General features: G+C 42.1%; 1 protein-coding gene across 1 annotated transcript in view; it reads right to left on the reverse strand.

Annotated features, from left to right (window-relative positions):
• The window catches only part of TRABD2B (TraB domain containing 2B), a 260426-nt gene that overhangs the window by 101262 nt on the left and 135904 nt on the right, over nucleotides 1-23260 (reverse strand). The window contains exons 3-4 of the mRNA XM_064428795.1: nucleotides 16356-16502; nucleotides 597-771 (exon numbers count right to left, since the gene is read on the reverse strand). Of these exons, the coding sequence (XP_064284865.1) occupies nucleotides 597-771; nucleotides 16356-16502 (322 nt within the window). The remainder of the gene's footprint in view (nucleotides 1-596; nucleotides 772-16355; nucleotides 16503-23260) is intronic.

Below are 23260 nucleotides of genomic sequence, written 5' to 3' on the forward strand. Positions count from 1 at the left end.
ACAATTGGGATTTTTACTTAATGGTTTAAAATGCTGGTATTTAGCTACACACACAACTCATGCACTTGTGCAAAGCCCCAAGCCAGCCAGTCTGTACAGACACAGCACCAAAGCAGCTCAGTCACCCATTGAGAAGGTTTAACAGCAGCAACCCCAGAAGGTTTGAAATCCTGGGCCAGCACCTGCAGCCACACACACAAGCCTGTGCCACTAAAGGGTTTGTGCTCTGCCACTCACTGCTGTCAGCACCTGGGCTTACAAATTCAAAGGCACTTGAAGCATCTTCTACACCTGCGGCCAAGCAGCCCACAGGTCTGGGAAGGGAACAAACACAACAGCATGAAAAGTGCTTACAGCTTCACATTTCCACAGCCAGATGGAAAACAAAGCAAGTGCAGCCTGTGTGCAGCCTGTCTGGACCTAGACCCACCTCCTGCAACAACTCACTCCATTTTAGAAGTAGGTCTGAACAAACAAAAGTCTTTCAAAAGAAAGCCTTGTAAGAAATTTTCCCACAGGCTGAGACCTGAATCATTCCAAACACTTTACTTCCAATCATAGTAACAGAGTAAAACAGAAAAAAAATCATGCCATACCTGCTCCAAAGGCAAAGAAGAAGCTCTTGTCTCTGTTCTCCCTTAACAGTGACATCACTCTTCTCCCCATCCTCTCATTCCTCTTGTAGATGAGCTCCTGTCTGAAGTAGCTGTCTATTTCTTGAGCTGTCACCTGCTCATGGGGTGGGAGTGTTGTGTTGATGAAGTTTGGCACCTGAAACAGAGAGAGAGGCCACAGCCCAGGTGGCATTGGTTAAGGAACCCACAAAACACTGCATGTTTTAATCCAGCCTTCTTGAAGCCACCTGAGCACCACTTTTGCACAAAAACCCACTAGAGGATCAGAATATAGGAAGTACTTAGGAACTCTCAAAAAAAAATCAATTCCCAATTAATATACTCTCTTTTAAAAAAAGTGAAACTAGTATTTTACTAAAGGAAACTAGCTAGTTTTGATTTTTCTCTGTCCTTTCGTGAAAATGTAGTTTCAAGTGTTACATTTGGGTGAGTTACTTGGACCTTTATTCTCTGGTTGTTCAAAAAAAATCATTGGCCGTTTAATAACAAATTCCTGTGATCTTTTCTCAGGTGAGATCACCATGAACTAAGTAAGGACTGTAAGATTTGGCTTGTATATGTGTTTTTTCAAGAACATAACAGTTTAAAAAGAGGAAAGGATAGCAAATGCAGACACAGGAAGATGCACACAGGGTAAACCCCCTTATCCTTCCATGCTATTAGGTCTCAACAGAGAAGATCATGCATTGAAACACATAAATCCCTGGAACATTCCTGATATATCTGAGGAAGGGACTTCCACAAGAACTGCTCCTTCAGTCCCTGCTTTTGTGAGGAGAGATGTTCACAGACACAGCAGAAAGGCTGAAATCTCAAGGACTTTGGTCAGGGCAGCAAACCCAGGAATGACCCAAGCTGTAATGGACAGATAAGCCAAAAGCCTCTGATTATTAGGACAACAACTTGTTCTGAAGCAGTGAAAGTCCCAGGTCTGCCACAAGGGTTTGGGAGCCCACGTGCCCTGCAGAGAGAAGAGCTCTAAGGGGGCAGTCTTTGATGATTGCTAACAGGACCCAAGCACTTTCTGGTGAATTTCTGTGCCTCACCACTGGAAAGCAGCTTAAGCTGCAAACCCCAGGTTCAGATTTCGGAGTCCCTAGGTACATGTAAAGCTGCCAGGATTTCCAGTGTTAATCTGAGCCAGTGGTAATGACATTGCATGCACAGCCCATGAGGGGAACATCCCTCACTCACTGTGCCGAAACACTTGGTACAGTGACTCTGTTACTTGGGTTAATTCCATCTCTGGTTTTCTACTATACAAAATTCCTGTACTAATTTTCTAAAACTTGCCTTTTGTTTTTGTTTTTTAGCCCACCTCTTCCCATTCCATTTGGTCACATGGTTTTATCACAACAATTTTTGTCTGTTCCCACCCTCTTTGCTTATACTGCGACTCCAAAAGTTTTCAGCAAGTCTCAGGGGGAAAAACTGATTTCCATCTTCCCAGTGACTCTCCTTAAAAAATTTTCATGGCAGCCCCATCTGCATCACTCCTAATATACGTGAGGGACCAAGCAGCAGAGATTTCTCACCATGCATTATGCAGGATGAGTCTACACCTCACTCTGGATTCACACTAAAGGCTGTTCCCAGTTGACTGAGACAGAAAAGGGGACCACATCTCCTGAACCAGGGGATCCTAAGGGAATGGAGGCAACACTCCATGTAACAGACCCTGCCCCAGCCTATTGGGTCTCACAGACCAGCTGGACCTTTGATTTTCCAAACTGCTTCTCAACCTGCTTTGCCAAATCACCCTGCCCCTCACAGCATGTCCTTCTTTAAGGGTTCAGTCACATTACCCTGAGTCATTCCTTCCTCCAGGCTTTACAGCACGGCTTGGCATGCCCAGTGTAACCTGTGAACTCCTCAGAGTATGCAAGTACTTTGCACCTTGTTCTCAGTCTAGCCCTGAGCCAGCACTCGACGAGCAATAAGTCCCATTAAGTCAGACCTCTTGGAGACATCAGTTTCCTGTGAAAGCCCAAGGAAGTTACCTCCGTGTCTGGCAAGAATTTGTGTTTGTCTCAAAGGGATGGAGGAGCAGACTGACGGTGTCAAAGAGATAAAATGCTGCTGGCTACAGCAGCAAAGGACATAGTGGCTTCCATTCCTGGTGAAAAACAGGGAGAGATTTATATTGTAGGAATAAAGCCTGAGGAACGAGTAGCCATTTTACACTTGCAGTAATCTCTGTAATGCAAAGCTGCAAATCAGTTTGTCCATGGAGATATCACAAACCTTTGCATCCCCTCTATACTGGGGCTCTCAGGCAGGAGTCAGGGAAGCCTTTAGGCACTGAAGTGGAAGGTGACATTTTGTGGAAGCATCTCAACACCCACATAAGAGAAGTCTCTTCTTCCCTGCTTCTGGCTGAAGGGAAGTGAAGGCTGGGACCTGGTTTTGAATCACTTGAGCTGCTTTGGGGAATGCAAGGTACAGCCTTGCCTGTGAGCACAACCTGCTCCTACACACAGCAGGAGCAGCAATGCTGGGGGACCAAGCAGCTTTGTGCATCTCACTGGTGATGAAGGTCTAGATACCCAAAAAAAAGATGTTGTATCAGGTCTTTGCCAAGAAGGGAAGCACCTTTCACTGCCTTGTGAACTCCAACTTCCATCACTTCCAACTCCATCACTTCCAACTCTATCACTTCCAATCCTACATCCACATTTAACCAAGTTTGTTCCTTCTCTCTATCTAACGTAAAATACAGTACACAAAACAGAAACATTTACTTGCCTCTCCCCGGCCCCTGGCCTTTCCTTTTTTTCCTTCTCTTCTGTGGGGAAAGTTTGTCAATGGCAGAGAGATAAACTTAAAACCAAGAACTGGGTTTTGTCAATCTTTCTTTTGCTTGCCCAAGGAACAAGACAAAAGAAGGCATCACTTAGAGAGGCACAGCATCAGCTACAGGTCCTGCTGCACTGTGTGCATTCCTGCATTTCTGATGCCTGGCAAAAACAAAATCTGCACGTGTGTTTCAGTGTGTGTGTGGCAGAGGAGAGAAGATAAATGACTGCAGTAAGTATGCCCCTACACAGTAGTGCAACCACACTCTGAGCTGTGACACTTGCCCCATTAATCACCTCCGCTCCTCCCTGTATCCAGGTCCTTTCCACAGTCAGTGACACACACCATGCCTGGCTTCAGGGAGACAGCTGCTCCTGTTGATTTAAGAAACCCTTAAACCAGACAGGGATCAGGAAGTCAAGAAACAGTCACACACAATTAGAAAACTCTTAACTGGAGCCAGAATTTAAGTTGGGGGGGGGGGGTTTTGGAAAAGAGAAGATCTGTTGTTTTAAAAGAATGGTCTAAATATGCACCAAAAGGATGTACCTTCCCCCTTCTACTTTTATTTTATTGTCATTTTGTGAAAAAATTAATTTTAACATTTTAATGATATGAATATGTTGGTTTTGAGCTGAGAGTGAATGACTGAGACATTTGCTGTGCCCCTGGGTGATGGACTGCTCTAATATACCTGAATATTGCTACCAGTATTTAAATGTACAGTAGAGTGGATCATGTGTCCATTGAAAAATCCAAACTCCTAATTTTGCTGTTCACGTAGGAGAGTAACAGCTGGATCAGGAGAAAAATGCATCACCTGGGGTGTGCTCACTTCTAGTGGATACACATGATAAGAGATAAATAGATTCTTTACATCCAGTCTCTGCAAGCTGTGCAGTTTTCTGAGAACCCAACCAAGTCATATTTATATACAATTCTAGTGGAAACTCAATATTGTATCTCACTGAGGCATTCAAAATAAAGAATATTTTGTTTTACTTAGTAAGGTAACACTCCTTTATTCTATTCCTATTTCCTTTAGGTTACAGCTCTCCTACAGACAGTACAGATGGACCACAAACTCAGTTATTAGGTACACCCTGCATTTCTCTGTTAAACTTTTATGGTTAAAGAAAGGGACTATGAGAATAAAAAAGAAATCCCAGCCTTGCAAACATTTCTTTCCCTCCCCACTGTCTGTGTAGTTTTACTTGAGTCAGTGTCCCTGATGGAATATATGTGTGGATAAAGCTCTGTACACACGTCTGAGCTCACAGTGCTGTGGGATGTGGGCCATAATTCTTCACCTTTGAAGTCAGTGGGAGCTTTAGGGAGAAGAAAGAGGAAGGATTGTGCAGTGGTTATGACACTACCCTGAAAAAATGGTTCTGCTCCCATGGGTGATACAAATCTCTTACATGATCACAAGCATGTCATTTGGGTTTAAACCTTCAAAGGAAACTCAGCACTTAACCTCCACTAAGTGTCTTTGAAGCATTTGGCTTTATTCCTCCTGTGTCTCAAAAGTCCATCTGTAAAATGGGGACAGAGACTTTCTAAAAAGACTTTCCACCTTGATGTTACATACAAGGCACTGGCTAAGTCCAGCTCTGGAGGGACCCAAAGGAAGATCCGAAGTCCAACACAATGCTCAGCAGTAACCTCTCTTCCCATAAATTTCCACAGAGGCTTGGATTCTGCTGCAATCATTAGCATAAGAGCTAAGAAGATACTTTAGCTTAGAAAAATACACCAGCCATAACTCAAGATCTATGCTATGCTTTCAGCTTTGTCTGTAGAGACAGAGAGAAAGAAAAGACAAAAAAAAAAACAAAAAGAGAGACAAGCAAAATGTAATGGTGCAGAGTCTCTTATCATATTTAGGGCTTACTGCCAAAGTTCAGCTGAAAATTCATGGACACAGGACTACATTAAAAGTCCATTTTTAAAATTTACTATTTTTTAATATTTGGACAAATATTCTGGGTAGAGGCACAATGCCAGAGTTGTGAACATCTATCTGCAAATAAATTTTTTTTGGACACACATAAGCACCATCATCTTTGATTACATTTTTTTTTTTTACTTTGGATTTATTATCTACAGTGGAACTGCTCTAGACTCAGTCCAGTATCAAATCATTATCATATGTGGAGTAACAGTGTTATCATTCCTACTCCTATGCACTGCATTTCCCAATCCTCTGATAACCTTGTTTAGCCTCGTTCTGTTCCAGTGATGAGACTATTTCTGGAATGTGCATTCAAATCGTAATATTATGTCAATCAAAAAAGAACATTACCAACAATGGAATAAAGAGCTGTGTGCCTTTCCTCACCTGCTTGTGGGCAGAGGTGATCTTCAACCATAATTCTACTTGCAGATGGAGAAGAGGAAGTTGAGATAGGGAAATGGGAAGCCAGCCCCTGCCATGAAACACAGTGATCCTAAAACCTCTTCAACAAATATCTTCCTGTATCCTGATCAATCCTCTAGGCTTTTGAGACTCCTCTCTCCCACTGTACTAATGAGGAGTTGACTCAAGGATTTCCAGTCTCATCTCCTGAGAAATATCCAAACTCCAGACTGCTGCATGTATAGCATCATTACCGACAGTTGTAGGAGAATCTCTTAATAAAACAAATGGCTTATTTCCTTATTTCTCCTTCTCTCCTCAGAGGGTTCATAGCTAAGAAGAAAAAACAGAAGGCAGCACACCCAGGGTCAAAAGGGACAGCTGTGGCAGGACAGGGAGCTGGCCATCAGCTTCCAGAATTCCAGTCCAGCACCTCAATACAATCCCCATCCATCCCTCCCTGACAAGAAGGCTCTGCCTCCACACTTGTAATCCTTATCTCCAGTTGTGAGCAGGGAGTTGTTCCCACATCACGACAGCTACATTAATTTTTTTAAAATGTGATAAAGATTGGGTTCTCTTTATTAGTCTTCTGGTTTATGAGCTTTATGCGGGCAGAGGCCAGAAGACAAGTAAGGGATCCCACTTTGAAGGATTTTCCCTGCACCATACAGGTCAGGAACCTTTACACAGTTGACAGCACTACGAAAGATAAGGATCTCATGAGCTGACAGGCAGCTTATGGAGGCTGCCAGGGAGCCAGAACAGCATCCCAACACCCACTGGCTCCTGCAGCAAACCAAACGGCCCTAAATTCACACCAGCCCTTCTTGGGTCACAGGCTGACATCTGAGATCTAGTTATCATTCCTTTATGAAGGGAGGATACCCTCCTGTTAACCAGCCTTGACAAGGCATTGTGGCTTTTACTGCAGAGCTGCAAAATATACTGCTCTGGACTTGGAAGACACCTGTTTTCCTCTGATTTATGGACCCTTCTGGCATCTGTGAGAGAAATATCCTCTTACTGCAGCCTCTGATAGGAAGGACTGAAATAGTGCGAAGTGAATGGGCTGTGAGAACAAGTATCTCCACAAGGAGGACGTGGCTGCCACAAAAGCAAAAGATGCTGCCAACTCAACTGGTTTTCCTCCAGCACTCCCAAGCTTCCTTCATGAGGGAGACCAGTAATGGCCAAGGAGGGAGTGTCAGGTTAATGTGATTTAACAGAAAGGCCAAAGCTGGCAGCTGCCAAGAAGATAAGCTTCCAGCTTGTTATGGAAAAGGGAAACCAGGAAGGAGCAGTCTCCAGTTTGAGCATGTGATTAAGCCATTATGGCTTTCTCTTAAGCACCAAAATTTAAAGTAATATATTAGAAGTCTCAGTGGACTGTAAAAGGAGACTTTCATGTTTGAAGTAAAGTTCAGTTCAATCCCTTCTTTCCCTTTTCCAGAGTTAGAGGAGGGGGAAAAGGCAAAAATACTTTTTGCTTGAAGGGAAGTGAAGAACATAAGCAAGAACATTTCTTGGGACCAACTCTGGGGAGCCACTTCTGGCCATGAGCTAATCCCTGCCCAGCTCCCATCAGTGATCATGGTCCATAGATGTTGCAGCTACATCACAGTTCAGGTGAGTAAGATTTCTGTAACTGGCCTCTCTGACTTAAAGCTGGTGGGATACCCCTCAGCATGCCATGGCAACTTGAGTGTGAAAACAGAGTTTCAAACTGGCTACCTCAGATCTAGGGGCCACTGGAGCATCTAAACTTGTAAATGCAGGAAAATTACAAATAGAAGACGTGGAGGGGAAGAGCAGGCTGGATGCCAGTGAAGTCTCTACAGACAGTGAAGAATACTTTTAAAAACAACCTCTGCAGGTGACAAAAAAGCTGCAGGAGTCATTGCTGGCCTGAGTGTAAAGCTGCCTGCAGGCAGGGTGGGCTGCAGCCCTTGGACACTCCTGTATCTGCAGTTTCAGCCCTTGCTGCACCTGCATGGACACCCTCCCTGGGAGCACCAAACCCATCCTCCCAGGGCTCTTCTTCCAGGTGGCCAAACAACAGATGTGTGTCCTGCCTAGTTCTATCTTCTCTGCCCATTTGGGCCGAAAGAAACTGTGTTAAAACAAAAGCAAAAAAAAAAGGCAGAAAGGCCACAAGGATGGGCTGTGCATCTCACACACTCACAGCTTGGGGGGGTGATATTTCTATCCCTGTTAAAAAATACTTTCAACAAATCCTTGAGAAGTCATGACCCCCATGTATGTTTTCTATTTGTTTTTCCACACCAGTTAAATAGCTGCTTTCCAAGCACTTGGGAAAAAAAAAGGAAAAGAAGAAGCAAGCACCACCAACCCCTCCTCCAAGGCCTCCCTCCCCACCCCAACCCTGTCCCTGCTCCCCTTGGTTGCAATGCCAAAATATGCAGCCGGCCTCTCTATCTGAATGAATGTTTTGATTAAAGAAGTCTTAACAAAACACAGTCAGAACAATGATCCCGGCCCCCTTTCTGCAAGCTTCACCCAACTATGTGGAGTATATTTAGGACCAGATTACAGGGACCTGCTCATTAATTTACTAAGGATGACAAGCCTGCAGTGTATGCAAATAAAAGTTTGGGTTTCAGAGGGGAGGGTAAATCTTAACAACCTAATGATACTCCTGCCACACTTAAAACCCTTTTAACATTGGGATTTTTTTGAGGCCAGCTTTCATGAGCTTGCAAACATATGGAAAAGTTCAAGTTTTTCTATTTCCCTTCCAAATGCTTTCTTTTCTTTGACAAAGAATATTTTTTTTCTGTTCAGACACTAAAACCATCACCTATTATATTGCCATGACACCCAAGTAAAGACACTGATCAAAGGGCAAAGCAGGGCAATAAAGTGAAAAAAACTGGGTCCAGAAGGTTTGGGTTTGGGGTTGGTTTATTAAAGAACTGTAATTCTTTTTCCAAAGGTATTTTTCATTTTGTCTTCTGTTACACAGTGGGAAAACAGTTGGTTAGTAGTGGGTACAAACTCAGGTTTAGTTGTCTTGGATATATATTGTTCAAGGCTCTTCAATGACTTTCCTTCCATCCCTGCTTAGTGAGATTCTAGGAAAAGCTCAAATGTGTATATGAAATCTGCAATATTATTTTAACCTAATAATATTTATTACTAGGTTAATATAATAATATATATATATTTATTATTATATTAACCTAATAATATATAGGCAAGTCTGATCCAAAATATATGATTTGCACAGTATCACATAACTTAGCAAGGAGAAGAAATCTGGTTCATAACACCACAGCAGGTGGGCTGGACAATGGACCTCTGGAGCTGACCCTCAAGGAGTGCACTGCAGAGGCGGCTCTGCCTTCCTGTTTGGTCCTGGAGAAAGTTCAGCTTCTCCCAGCCCAACCAGCTTTCAAGTTATGCTGGCATCTGAAACAAACTGCTTATAGCTTTTGAACTGATTTTAACTTTCTTTAAGATGGGGTTACTTGAGAGGTCTAGCACCAGATGAAAAGATGGAGAACATCTCCAAGAAAGTCTTTAGAAGTGGAACAAGAACCAGTGAGAAGAAAAATAAGGAATAATTCAAATTAAGTTACCTCTGAAATGGATTTCTTTGCTTACAAGCTGGTAGAACTCTACAAGCCTTTGGGTTTAGAAGGTCTATGTCTATGTCTGAAGTCACCATCATAGAGCTTAACCAGTTTACACTGGAGATATCTAATCTGTGGCATTCACAATTTGGTAATGCACACTAATAGTGTCAGATGAGGAAATGTTGTGTCCAGGCGTACCCAAAAACACAGTCTTTTCAATAATGTCTAACACATTCCTGCCAAGGAATCCTGCCAAGCCCTGCAAACCAACCAAGTTGTCCCTTTGTTCCCCTTTTCTCCCCCTCACAGTCATAATGAGGAGCAAATATAACTTCTAGATACAACAAGAAGAAAAAGCACTTTGTACATTCAACTAAGAAGATATTATTTAAAATACTAACAAGTCTTTTTCATTTCTCTTTAACAAGTATTTCCAAAAAACACTTCGTAAACCAGCTCTTTAAAAAGAAGGGAAAGTAAATGCTTTACAGCAAACATACAGCACTGCACAGAAAGCAACACCTTCAACTCCAAATATTTTTTACCAGTCACTCCTTCATACTCATTTATAGTCTATTCCTGTACTAATAAATACAGATAGTCAACAATCCCTAAATGTTTTAATGTAAATCTGCCCTTTTCTGTAGGTGAATGTGTTCTTTTTCTTATAATGCAGCAATCTGAAAGAAAAATCTTAGCTTTTAAATGTCTTGTTCCAGTTTTTCCATGGCTCTCTCTTTCTCTCACATTGCTTTCTTCATGGAAAGAGGAGGGAAAGAACTTCCAAGGTAAAACAACTCCAAATGCAAAGATGTCATGAAAATTTTCAAGCAAGAATAACCTATTTTCAAAACCTGTAGCATGAAAATTATCTGGGCATGTTCCAGATTACTAATAAAAAAAAACAATCTCTGCAATGTTTTCCCCAGCACTGTCATCAACAAGTAGACTTCACTCTCAATCTGGATCTGCAACCAATTTTCTGAAACACATAAGCCAAAATACAATATTGCTCCAATCTGGAATCCTGTTCTGACATAATATGAAAATTAGACTCTGAAAATTTTGGCTACACTCCTGTTTTTTCGTTCACTTCCAAATGCTCCCAGTGTACCAAAACACGGAGCTGTAACTCAGGTGCAAGTGGAAAGAAATTATGATCCCACTACAGCAGAGCAAGAGCTCTTCTGAGCTATGGGAAGGCAGCTCCTCTGCAGCAGCATCTCCAGAGAGCAGAACGGGGGGCAGGCTCTGCTGGCTGTGGGCACAGGCAGCACTGAGCACTCGTGGCACCTGGCACCAGGACTTGTCAGCTGGCACCAGGACTGCCGTCAGCATCCTCCTGACAAACGCTCCTGGAGTGTGACTGACCCTCTGCCTGGACCCGCAACGGGAAACTCATGGGATGGCTCCCCTGGGGCTGGAGACAGCCTCGCACTGGCCTTTCTGGAAAGCCCACAATCATTTTCCCTGGAAGAACAAGAGGCTGTGCCAGTTCGCCTGCACTTTGTTACGGCTGAGAACGATAAGATGCTTCCAGAGCGTTGCGTTACAATAGATGTGCCTTCAGTTCATGGATTTATCTTCCTCTGCCCTAGATAAAACTCCATTCCTTGGACAAATTAGGTCTGCTTGTCATTCAACACTCTACCTAATGGTCTCAGCTGTGTGTTTCTGCAGTTACTGAAGCTGGAGCATTCCACAGATAGTTCTCATTGATTTGAGAAGTGAGCCAGAATTCCAGTTGTATTTTATCCAAAATGACAATGGGGCAAGTTAATGATGTAATTAGAATTATCAGGACCCTTAAATTTTAAAGGACAGGTTTCAGTGAAGAATGATAACATTTTTAAAGGGGTATGTAACATAACCTGGTGATTTATAAACAGCAAGTGACTTGTGAAGTGAGGCACTAAACATTTTCTTCTTTAGTTTAGGGAGGCTGATACTGACATGGGCTTAGTTTATGAATCTCTAATGTCATGTTATCAAGATCATCATAGGCTTTCCAGAAGGCAACACTCCCTATCTAAATCCACCCATGGTATTTCAAACTGCAGAGACAACTTGAGATACGGATGGCATCATTCGATAAGGTATCCAAAAAGCTTGGTTGTTTCTGATGGACAGCTTGAAGGAGGAGACACAGCACCTGAAAGGGATTGAGAGCTGTCTGTAAGCTGTGGTGACCACCAAACAACTTCACTGCACAGCTTGTTTAACCTTGTGAGATGAAGTCAAGACCTTACACCTGCTGTCAGTGAGAAGATCTTTATGCTGAGCTGGGCACAAAGCCTGTAAAATGGGTTAGTCACTCACTTGATTGATTCACTTTGATATCCAGTGATGGCTGGGCTGCTGGATGAATGCAAACCCTGCTGAAGGCAGGGAAATATTCTCCTTTACTTCAGTGGGCTCTCGATACACTCTAACACACAAACCATAAAGGCTCCCTGGATGAAAGATGCTTTGGAAGTGTCAGGTATGACTCTTGTCCCATGCTGTTTACCCTAAATGAGACAGGCAAATAATAAATATGAAACCTGGGTAGTTGGGCCAGTAGAAACTATCTACAAAGTGATCAGCAAAGCTCACGTCACTGACAGACCAGATCAGCACTGAGAAAGGAAAAACCATCTTCTCCTGGGAGAGGAGCCTCTCCTCAGGTCAGGAGAATGGCTGGGGACAGAAGATGAGAGACAAAAGCTGGAGACCACAGCCACAGTTTTTGGGAAAGGCTGAAGGACAAAAATCCAAGCCTTGGATTTTCAATTTTCTTCTTAATAAAGAGTACATAGGGTACAAAGAAACATAGAACAAGCTAATTCAGTGCTGGCAAAGATGAATTTGCTTTACAGAACTATCCTTTAAAACTGAATAGCTCAAAACTGACCACAGGAAGTAACTGGTGTGAAAAACCCCACACAATAAATTGCTCTGCACCCTACTATTTCTTCATGGAGGCTTCGGGTCATTAGGCAATTTCTCAGCTGTCTCAGGTGAACAAAGTTTCATCTGGAGACAGATAATTTTCTAATTCTGAACTAACAGATTTTTTGCATTTTAATACTTGTGAACACACTGACCTCAATTCCCTACTGAGAGCTTCAGACAGAATACAGAAGTTAAAGCTACTGATATAATCCAATCCAATCCAATCCATTTTTGCTTTTAGGGAACATTTACAAAAGCAGAGAAAAAAGCTGAGCAGACAATACACCCATCCTATCTTTAGCTTAGAATACTTTCTCTTTGGTATCATTTTGACTCTCTGCCCAGAAGCCTCAACATAAGCCTCTTGATTGCAAAAGTCACAAGAGAATCAAGTGTTTGAAGAAGGCTATTGAAAAAAGAGAGATGTTTCCTACTGCACTTTTGGGTCACAGTCTAACTTATTAAACTCACCCCCATAAAATTTTACTAAGTTTAAATACGGATTTTTACATTTGGAAAAATGCTGCTTGCAAACAAAGTTAAAAAAACAGAGGGAGAGGAATGATGAATGTAGTATAACCACAGGAAAGCAGAGGTGTTTCCTCTTTCACTGTTCTTAATTAAAATAAAATTTTAAAAACCCACTGAAACTGAGAAGGATTTGTTTATTCCTCTGCTCTCATCAGGGCTGATGGCTCTGGGAAAGGAAAGAGTCAGGGACATGGGGCCCTGCTCACACCCCTTTATTCTGGGCACCCTGGCTAAGCTGCACTTCCCAAGCCCAATGTGAGCAGCATCTCCCTGGGGTGGTCCAGTCCCTACCCATGGGTGACAAAGGAGCTGTCCTCTGACCTAAAACCTGCTTTGGACTAGGAAGTACCTTTCCTTGCACCTTTCCTCCCAGCACCATCCTGTCTGTGCACCCCCTTGGCACAGTCTTGGTCCCAGAAGGACTCTGCCCTCTCCTCCCAAATGCTGCAGACTCAGGGATGTGCAGGAAACCTCACACCTCCCAAACTCTCTTGGGGTGGCTGAAGAGGCTCAAGGAACTTATCTGTAACACGTCAGGTCAACAGTGCTGGTATTTCCTCTTCTGGTCCTTTCTGCTCCAAGATGATTTTTGCATTAAAGGCACCTCAGCATCTTGCAGACAGCTACTGAAGCTGCTTCATCTCTGAAGAGTCACACTAGAGGCATTTAGGAAGTTACTGCACCCACAAAAATACTCTCCCTCTCCCTGCCACTGTTCCCACAGTGACCTTGGGCTGTGTCACCTCCTTCCCAGTCCATCACAGCCACCTCAACCATCAGCTCTGAACTGAGCCAACTGATGGACAGTTTACCTTTATTCTGCAGCTCCTGATAACCTTCAAGGGACAAGCAGACATGAATAACCTTAAACAGCATCCCAAATTAGTTCTCAAAGAGTGAGTCCCATCCTTCTGCAGTTCTCCTGAGCTGCCCCAGATGGAGCTGAATTCCCTGGCCTCCAGCATTCACATGGGTGTTGATTCTTGCAGTCCCATTTCTGATCTTTTTCTCCATTCTATGGGGTATTTCAAGGATGTGGTAACACTATCAGCTTCAATTCTTATCAGCCCTCTAAACAGCTGGGCCTGCAGCAGGATATCATGGAAGAAGGGACACCCTCTAAAATCACTGTGGCACTCCTGTCCCAAGACTGGCATGGGTACCTGCCCTGAACTGCAACAGACTCAGCAAATGATAAATCCCTGTGCCTACATTTAATGTCTCCAGAGAGAGATCCCATGGGGAATCTTTCATGTGTAATATCTGAGTCAGGCTAATCTAATTTGGTAACCAAATAGCAAAAACTCTCCATGACAGACAGTCTTTCATCCTTGCAAAAAACCACAGAGAACAAACTCTGGAATGACCCCAACTGGCAAAACCTGACTTGAATAGGGAGTTTATTTTACATTTTAATTTTCTATTTTGTTCTGCTTGCAGTTAAAATAAATGGCATAGAGCTGGTTTATAAAAACACTACCAAACAAAAAAACTCTTTACCCAACAGTACTGCACAATATTTAGAGTTCTGCAGGGACCAGTATACAGAGAGGGATTTTAATTTTCCATGGCCTGTAAGCGTTATAATCTCCATCAACTGTGTGCACTCTGGGACCATGACTAACACCAGTGCTTGAACTCTGGTTGTTGGCTTCTTTCTTCTGTCTTTAACACTGTTTTGAAACTCACACTTAATCCAATAATTTGCAGGAATAAAGAAGTTTTTACACCAAACGGTTCCTCTCAAGTCTAGCCCACAGGTCTGTTATAGGACAATGTGTCAATAAATCAGAGGTGTCTGTGAGTCCATGCAACTGCTATGAAGGACCACAACATCTTAGGGATAAAGGCTTTACTTATTAGGAGAAATTACACTGGTGGAGAGTAAAAGGTGACACAGGACATTCAGACACCAGGACTGTCTTCATGGGTTTGACTACTAGCAGTCCTTTCACAGCATCCACAGCAAATATTCCACTGTATCTTGCTTTTTTATTCCTTGTTTACTGTGTGTGCTGTGCCTCAAAATTTCAGGAATAGCTACAACCACTGACTTCTTCAGCTCCTCTAAAGTCATGAGCTCTCTACCTTTTCCAACTCATATTCTCCATCTTTAAAGACATATTCCTACTCAAGTTGCTTTCTCCCCTTACTTTTCAGTGCAAGGCTGACCAGAATGAACAGCTCTGGCAGCTTTTGTATGACACACTTTTGTGTTTCAGTGCTGCCACGTTAACCACCCTGGTATGTCCTGCTCAGTCATGCTAAAACATTGCTTCATTTTCTAGGACTGAGTTAACTGGGACACCAAAGGGGTTTTATCCCATGTTGGGGCCCCACTTGCCTGCCCAGGTATTCTGCTGAGAAAAAAGTGACCCACAGAGCCCTGTGCAACCCAAGACAGTGATGGCAAGATAAAAATGTCTGCCCCAATCCACAGACTGACCTTACCTCGTCTCAGCTCTCTCTGGAAGTCACACAGCTCTCCTTGATTTCCATTTGCTAATGGTGGACTGCTATCATGATTTAATTCTTTCACTGCCAAGACACATACAACACTGTGGCTGTCAAATTTACACAGGTTTGCCCCAAGTGCCCTGAAACTGGAATCTGAGAATATTGATCCCAAAAAGAGGAGATGGAGATGACATCCAAAGACCAAGTTTTCATAGAATTAACTAGAAAGGAGAAAGAGGAATCTCAGTTTGACATGAAGCATCAAACTGCTCTGGAAAGCAGATTTCTGCTCCCTTGAGAGTTTTTAATAGCTTTGGACAACTAAGATAAACAGAGACTGAAGGGCTGTCTGAGACACACACAAAATTATTGAATTATGACATGTTTGAGAGGTTATTTACTTTATAGAGTATTTACATAAGGTCTACTTCCTCTTCATATATAAGCTCAAACATTACAAAGATTCCCCCTCCACCCTTAATGAGGAGTCTGCATTCAACAGTCCCAAACATCCAGAATTAACCTTTTTTCAAGAACATCCCTTGGAAAGTTTTCCAGGCAGTCCATTCCTTGCTCCTAGTAACAAGCAATAGGACAAGAGGAAACAGCCTCAAGTGGCGCTAGGGGAGGTTTGGATTGGACATAGGAAAAATTTATTAATCCAAAGGGCTGTCAAGCATTGGAACAGGCTGCTCAGAGAAGTGTTGGAGTCACCATCCCAGGAGGTATTTAAAAGATGTGTGGATGTGGTGCTTGGGCACACGGTTTAGCTGTGGACTTGGCAGTGCTGGCTTAGCAGTTAACTCAATGATCTTGGAGGTCTTTTTGAACCTAAACCATTCTATGATTCCCCAGAGCCTGAGCAAAACCAGGGAAATTCCACTCTCTCATCAGGAAAATGAGGCACGTGTGGAAAGAAAACACAGGGCATTAAAAGGAAGAGGGGAAAGAGGGATCAGAATATGAAGTGATGACTGGGATATTGCTATTAAAGCAGCTGATTTTTCCTCAATTCTCTGGCCCATCTGGAACAATTCTGCTCACCTGAGAAGTGTCATGGTTGAATATCACAGCATTCAGGTCTCCACAGTTGTAGTGCTTGATGAGATCCTCAGTGGTGTAAGGGGCCTGCAAACTCCCTGCTCGAAGGCTTTCGTGTTGGAGCAGAGTTTGGTTTAGAGCAAACAGCACCTGCAGAAACACAGCCAGGAAAAGGAAGTTAAAGATAGTAGGAATCAAAACAACAAGGACTAAAGGACAAAACTTTGAAAGACCTTCCTGCACCTGAAGGCTATTCCTTTATCCCAGCAACAAGGCCCACAGCAACAAGGGATGGTCTTTAGGCATTCCCAAACGGAAAAGCATTCAGGTGCAAGACCCTATAATATTCTCCACAGAGTATAACTTTACACAGATACATATTGCTCAGAGGTCACAGTCTCAGAACTCTGGGGCTCTCTGTGCTGGTTAATTTGCTTCATGACAGACACTGGAATGGAAACTCCCCTAAATGAGGAAAGGTCTAGTGCTTCTGAGTGTACTTCCTTTACCCTAGTTTAAATCCAAACCCCAAACTCAGTTGACAGATTTTTGAGAAAAAAATCAAAATCTTCTGAACTTCTGAAGTCAAAGGTGTTGTATGGGAACTTTGTGCATGCTTGTAATAACAGAAACTTTAGGAAATTTATTACTAGTCTCCCTCCTTTTGTCTTTCCTCCTTCACCCACCCATTTGCAAAGTGAGAACAGAGAAAGAGATCTGTAACACTGTCCCAAAAGACTGGTCCAGTATCCCCATCCCAAACCTGAAAAAAACCCCAAAAAAGCAGAAGCACTATTTACTGTCTAATTTTGGGTAACAAAAAAAAAAAAAAAGTCCTTAAATATTTTTTTAAAGTCCTTAATTTTTTTCCCCTTGAATTAGCAAACAAAGCCTAAAAAACCCCAAGCAAACAAAGAAAAAGACCCCCACCACAAAAAACCCTCCACACCTCCTCAACAACAACAACAACAAAAAAAAACAAATTAAAAAAGGACCACTAAATTTCACATGAACTACCAAAAATCTTTTTAGATTTGTGACAGACCGTGGGAGTAATATATATCAGTTATTGAACCACCAAGTCTGGGCTTTACATGTTCTGCTTTCCAAGAACCTTCTGAAGAAATTCGATAAAAAGTAGATTAATAAATCAGAAAAACAGCAGTGAAGACTTTTGTAATGAATTATATAAATAAATAAACACACTTTTCCTAAAACTAAGTGGAATGTGGTGACAAAGAGTGAATGCATAGAATGGTGACAAAAGTCTGTGAATGCAGACTTCTGAAAAATTATATTGGTGTGTCATTTTTCACGAAAAGACTCCTGCACCCCTCAGTCTCATATTTCACCACTCTTTAAGCTTTCCTCATTTATAACAGCAGTGCCCCATCCTTCCCAGAGAATAACAATAATCTCAAAATCTAGGCAAGGTAACTCCTGCTGAGTTTCAGTCTGGGACCTGAATTCTTACCTTCTTAAATTTTAGCAACTGAACCCACTTCAAGGAGTGAACCCAAGAGGAGTTTAAATCAGCAATTTACATATGTATTTGCAGGATGAAAGTTTCTCTTATTTTAAAATTATGATTCCCATTGAAGTTTATCTGAAGGTGAAGGAGAGGAAGTTGCAAAATCTCATGTATATAAAAAAGGGTATTGGATATTTAATTATCAATAATAACATCGACAATGTTAGTAATTTTAATAATAACAAAGGATCATTATTAATTGAGGCATTATTTTATTGAGGCACTAACAGCCTCAATAAAAAGCTGTTACATGCTAACTAACATACACAAACTGGGTTGAGGAAAAGCAAATGCTAGTTTTTAATTTACATTTTAAAAAAAAGATGGTCTTTCAACTGAACCTGTTATACCTCAATTTGGCGATCAGTTCCCCATTAAGAGCCAAGCCTAAAAGATTTCCTTGCCTAGATCTAAGGGTCTCTTCAGGCTTTTCTACAAAGAGATCAAGCTTTCCCAGGACCACGACTTGAAGTTAGGCATCTTCCTAACTTGGTTTTTCTCTAATTTAAAAAATATGCAAAAGACACAGTTTGAAAAATTTCTAACGTTTGAAAGAATCTGAGCTTTTTCTTTTTCCCCTAAGGGCTACAGCTCAAAGAGGAAATGGTTCATCCCAGGATTTCCTGGGGATTCCAAACATTTTGACTAATAAAAATAAAAGCTTAGAAAAACATTGACAGGAAAAATGAGAGCAGAGGTTTTCCCAAAATGCTTTTAGCAAAATCCTTCTCATTTTTGATTTTTTAAACAATGGATATTACTGGATTTTTATATACAAAAATATGTATACACACAGGCACACACATATACAAACCACCAACAAGCCCTGAGGCAAGACCGTGTGTTTTATGATAAAATATTAAGAAGGCAATAAACAAATCCTTACTTACTTTAACTTTACTCCCAATGCTCTCCCCCACCCCCTTTTTTTTTTTTTTTTTTTTTTTTAATTCTAGGGAAACCAGTCCTGTGCATTAATGCTGTGTCTTTCTTCTGTGAATAAGTTTGGAACCTATTACATTATTTCAGTCACATTTACAGTGGGCTAAAGATCTTGAATAAAATTGCCTATGTATTCCTCAAAAATCATCCTGCAGAGTAGTTTACTGTATGAGTTCACATCTTATAAGACACCAAAGACTCCAAATGAGAGAGAATGAATTATTTTGCAGTTTTTGGCAGATGGCCCCCCATGATTTCATTGGTGCCAGGACATTAATTTCTCTGCTTGCTGCCTCAGAGCAGCTTTAGGACCTGGAGGCCACCAGCTGAACCCATCCACCATGCTGCTGTCATTGTTGGGAGCTCAGCACTGCCCCAAAAGCTACTCCAGAGACTTTATTTCAGAAGGAAAGTTAAAATCAGAAACTTGAACACTTGAATATGTAATTAACTGATTTCTAGAAGAATTTCTAGAATTTTCTGATTTCTTGCTTAATCAAGCCATAACAACCACGGATTTTGGTCGGGTGGCTCAAAACAAATTTAAAGAGAATTGGGGTCTCATCACAGTTGTCTGCTTCCTGGCTGGATTTGTAGACCATTTCTTTCAGAGTCAGGTTAAAGCCAGCTTACAACCCAAATTTATTTTTCCTTACTGTTCAGATAATGCCACAAAACCAACTCTGTTTCCTTCCCTTCTCTCTATCTTAATATCACTGACCCCACGACCCCCAGCCTAATCCTCTATCTGAGTTAAATCTCCCAGAGCTGCCTGAGATTACTGAACTGATGAGTTCAAAATAAACACACTTAGAGTGACTGCCTATACACAGTCCCACCTAATAAACAGAGCAGACGGGATTTGTTCTGGGAAGCAATGGGAAGTTATGACTTTGGCTCTTGGGAAGTGCATTTTTATTCGCACAATTTACGGTCCTCACCCTGGTGTGCTTTGAAGACATTTTTGCATGTCTGTCTCTGGCCCCACCGCTTTGACTGACCAGCCTTTTAATCTGGGTGGTGTCATTCTCCCAACACAGATTTTATTTGGAGACAACAGTTCAGCCCTCAGGGCAGTCCTGTTTTACTGTCAGTGGGAGTGGGTCCCACTAGTCCTACACAGTCCCAGACCTTTTTGGAGTTGTTTTCCACAGCCTTTCGACCTCTCAAGGAAAATGAGCTGGGCCAGTGAAGGCCTTTGGTAACAGCTTTACTGATCACCTTGACACTCAAACAGGTATTGCCCCTCTCTGTACTTCTGGATTACAGAGCCAGGAGTCACACAAGAACAGAAGGAATGGGTTACAAAAGCAAACCTCCCATATAAATCAACTTGAATGTTTATGGTGTTTAACTTTCACCGTCAAAAAGATAAAGGATTATAAAACTTCCAAACCACACATAAAAGAAGCAGGCACAACTGCAGTGGGTCCTAAGATGTTGAGGCTGGCACTGCCCAGAAGTGTTGCTATCAGCAGTTGTCCTTGGGACAGTTTGAATATTGTTCTGCAAACACATTGGTGAGGTTGGAGGTTTGATATTATGTGATAATTTAATGAGATGGATTTTAGGGAAGTAAACCTAAACTACAGAAACAGACCTAGAGAACCACTGCCACCTTTTTAAAGAGGGAGGAGAAGTGAATAAATGTGTATTTGAAATGGATTTAGGAACACTTCAGCCTTTCCATTAGAAATAATTTTCTTCATTGAACTTGGGAATAAAGCTGGATGAAAATGCCATTTGTTCCAAGGTACTCCCACACCCATTCACATATTGTGTTTTATTGTGCCAGGCCAGAAGCTTCAAACGGCATTTGAAGGCTCCTGAAGGCCAGCACCATGCTAGTGCTGTATGTGATAGCTAAGGAGGAGAAATCACAGCCTCTGAGCCAGAGATTTCACCTTACCCATATTCTGTACATTTGTCTCTAGCTGAAGAGCATAAGAAGGTCCAGAAAACAAAAACCAAGCTAACCCTCATTAAATACATTATAATGCCTGGTTATGTCAGCGGTGAACAGGTGGACTTGTCCACCTGTGGAATCAAGTGGAAAGGTTGCCAGGTCCACCTCTTCTATTTTACTAACTAAAGCCCCAAATAATGCCACAATTGGGAAAAAAAGCTCTGTGGGAACATCTAATAAGCAGCTGTAAAATAAGACAAGTAAACCTTATTCACAGATAAAATGCTTGAGTGGTCCCAAACCTTCCTATGAAATATATTGCTAATAAAACAGACAACAAATTCAGGAATTACAATACAAGAAACACATTTTTTGTTAAGCTTAAGACAAATTGGAACAGTGTTCTTCTGGTGTGTTTGCTATACAGGAGACTTGAAGATGAAAGGCAGCTCTAGGAAAACTCTCAGGCCAAGCTTTGCATTCACAGGACTCCAGTAGCTGGAATTACAGGATGACCCCTGCACAGACCCATGATTAATAACAATACCACAAAAACAAGTACTTAAATTTCACACTATGATGTCAGCTCTTGAGCAGGCAACTTATTGTTTCCCTTTGCTCTTTCTTTTGGACACGTGCCACCACAATGCAAACACTAAATAAGCATTACTGGAAGTGTTTGAGTGACTATATCCTGTCAATGCCAAGATTGCAATTCCAGAAAAGAAATACCCACTCTCCTACTTGGTTCAAAACAAACTGCAACATAAATATTGAGATATATACAGTTCTGCAGGGGTTCTCCTTTCTTAGTTATCCTAATCTGTGATCAAACAGAAAATCAAATATACAGTTTCAGGTCAAAATAGCTACTTGGGGAAAAAAAATAGAAGAAAGAAAAATGCAAGTCCTTGATTTTCCAGATTAATGAAAAGCAATAAAAGTGCTTGCCCAAATCTGTTCAGTTCCATTGGTTTCCAGAAGACGGGTTTCCCCTTTCCTTGAATCTCTTGTGCTATTGCTAGGAATTAGTGAGCTGTGAAACTCACCTAATGAGGTCAGCATCAGGAAATAGCTCTGGAAAAACAGGTCCTGGGGGATCTACTAAAGGACTCCCCCAGTGTCCAAACGAAATCCTGGATGCATTGGCACATTGTACAGTCAGGGCTGTGGGAGGAACGTGCCCAGCTTTGTTGTTGTTTTTCCTATAAAGGGACAGCTAAGGAAAGTGAAACTATTAACTCATCCACTGGAATTTCTACTCACAAACCGTGCTCCCTGTTAAAGCTGCTCATAAAAGCCTTTCGGCTAGTTAGTTCCATATGTTCCCCAAATCCGCAGTTATTGCTTCTGAAAGGCAGGAGTAGTTAACAGTCTGCGGCTTGGCACTGACCAGGGAGACCTAGGGACCTTGCTTTCCCCCTCCCTTTCAAACTGCCAATTAACCAGCTTAATAAACCAGTTTGAATCTGGCTGAGTGCTTGGGGAAAACCAAACCACCACCCATCCTAGGGCTCACCCATGACAGTGACACGGGGGTACAGCCCAGGGCAGAGCAGTCACGCTACTGATGCCCAGCCACTGGACTGAGATTGGTTTTCTTGATGCTGGGAAAGCTGCAGGGACATTGAGGCCCCAGTTTTCAGCCCTATATGCCCAAAGCTCCAGCTGAAGTTGACTCCAACAGCTTGACTTTAGCCTCCTGACTTTTCTCCTTATGCAGACATCCCATGATGAACTTGCACAGGTGAAAGTAATTTTATTTTTTATTTTATTTTTGCTGTGTTTTGATTGAATCAATAACCAACAGAAAATTTCTATACATTAAATACTGCAGAGTGCATGAGAACCCCATTCTCTCAGCCTTAAGTTCCCCAAGACAGAAAAGGAGTCCCCTAGTTGATGACATTCCCTGGGCTGACCCTCCTACACTATTGCTTCTGCTCCAAGTTCCTGTCTTCAGTAGGGCTGGGGCAGGCACAGGGTTCAGTGAGACCCTGGAGAGCAGCAGTTTGGGGGTCTGGTGGGTTATGTGTTAGGACAGGCAAGACAACAACAGTTTGGGTTCTTGATGCATGTCTTCTCTTGCACAAGGCCATTAAGACAACAAAGACATGGAATTAATTTCTGTCCTGAAAGCACTTTTAAAACTTATACTATAATACACTATAAATACCACATGCACTCTAAATAGGTCAATAAAACCCAAATAAAGATCTTAAATATGTAACCTGAAGTCAGCAGCAGCTGCAGCAAAGGCAGTATTGGAATGAGGGTAAGATCTGAAAACTTTTCTTCTAGTGGCAGTGACCTCTTTTACTTGCTAAAGGTACTTAGAGTTCCAGATTAACATAGAAGAAGGGGTGAGGGGAAAGAGCTTTGATATGGAATTTCCATCCTTTCCCCTTTTGTGAACCAGCACACTGATGGAAGGATGTTTCAATGCCCTCTCCACATCATCAGCAGGGTCTCTTTTGCCAGTACTCAGCTTGATGTCCAACCAGTCACTGTGTGAGTGAGCAGTGACTC

Source organism: Passer domesticus, chromosome 7 (genome assembly GCF_036417665.1).
Source record: "Passer domesticus isolate bPasDom1 chromosome 7, bPasDom1.hap1, whole genome shotgun sequence".
Lineage (NCBI taxonomy): Eukaryota > Metazoa > Chordata > Aves > Passeriformes > Passeridae > Passer > Passer domesticus.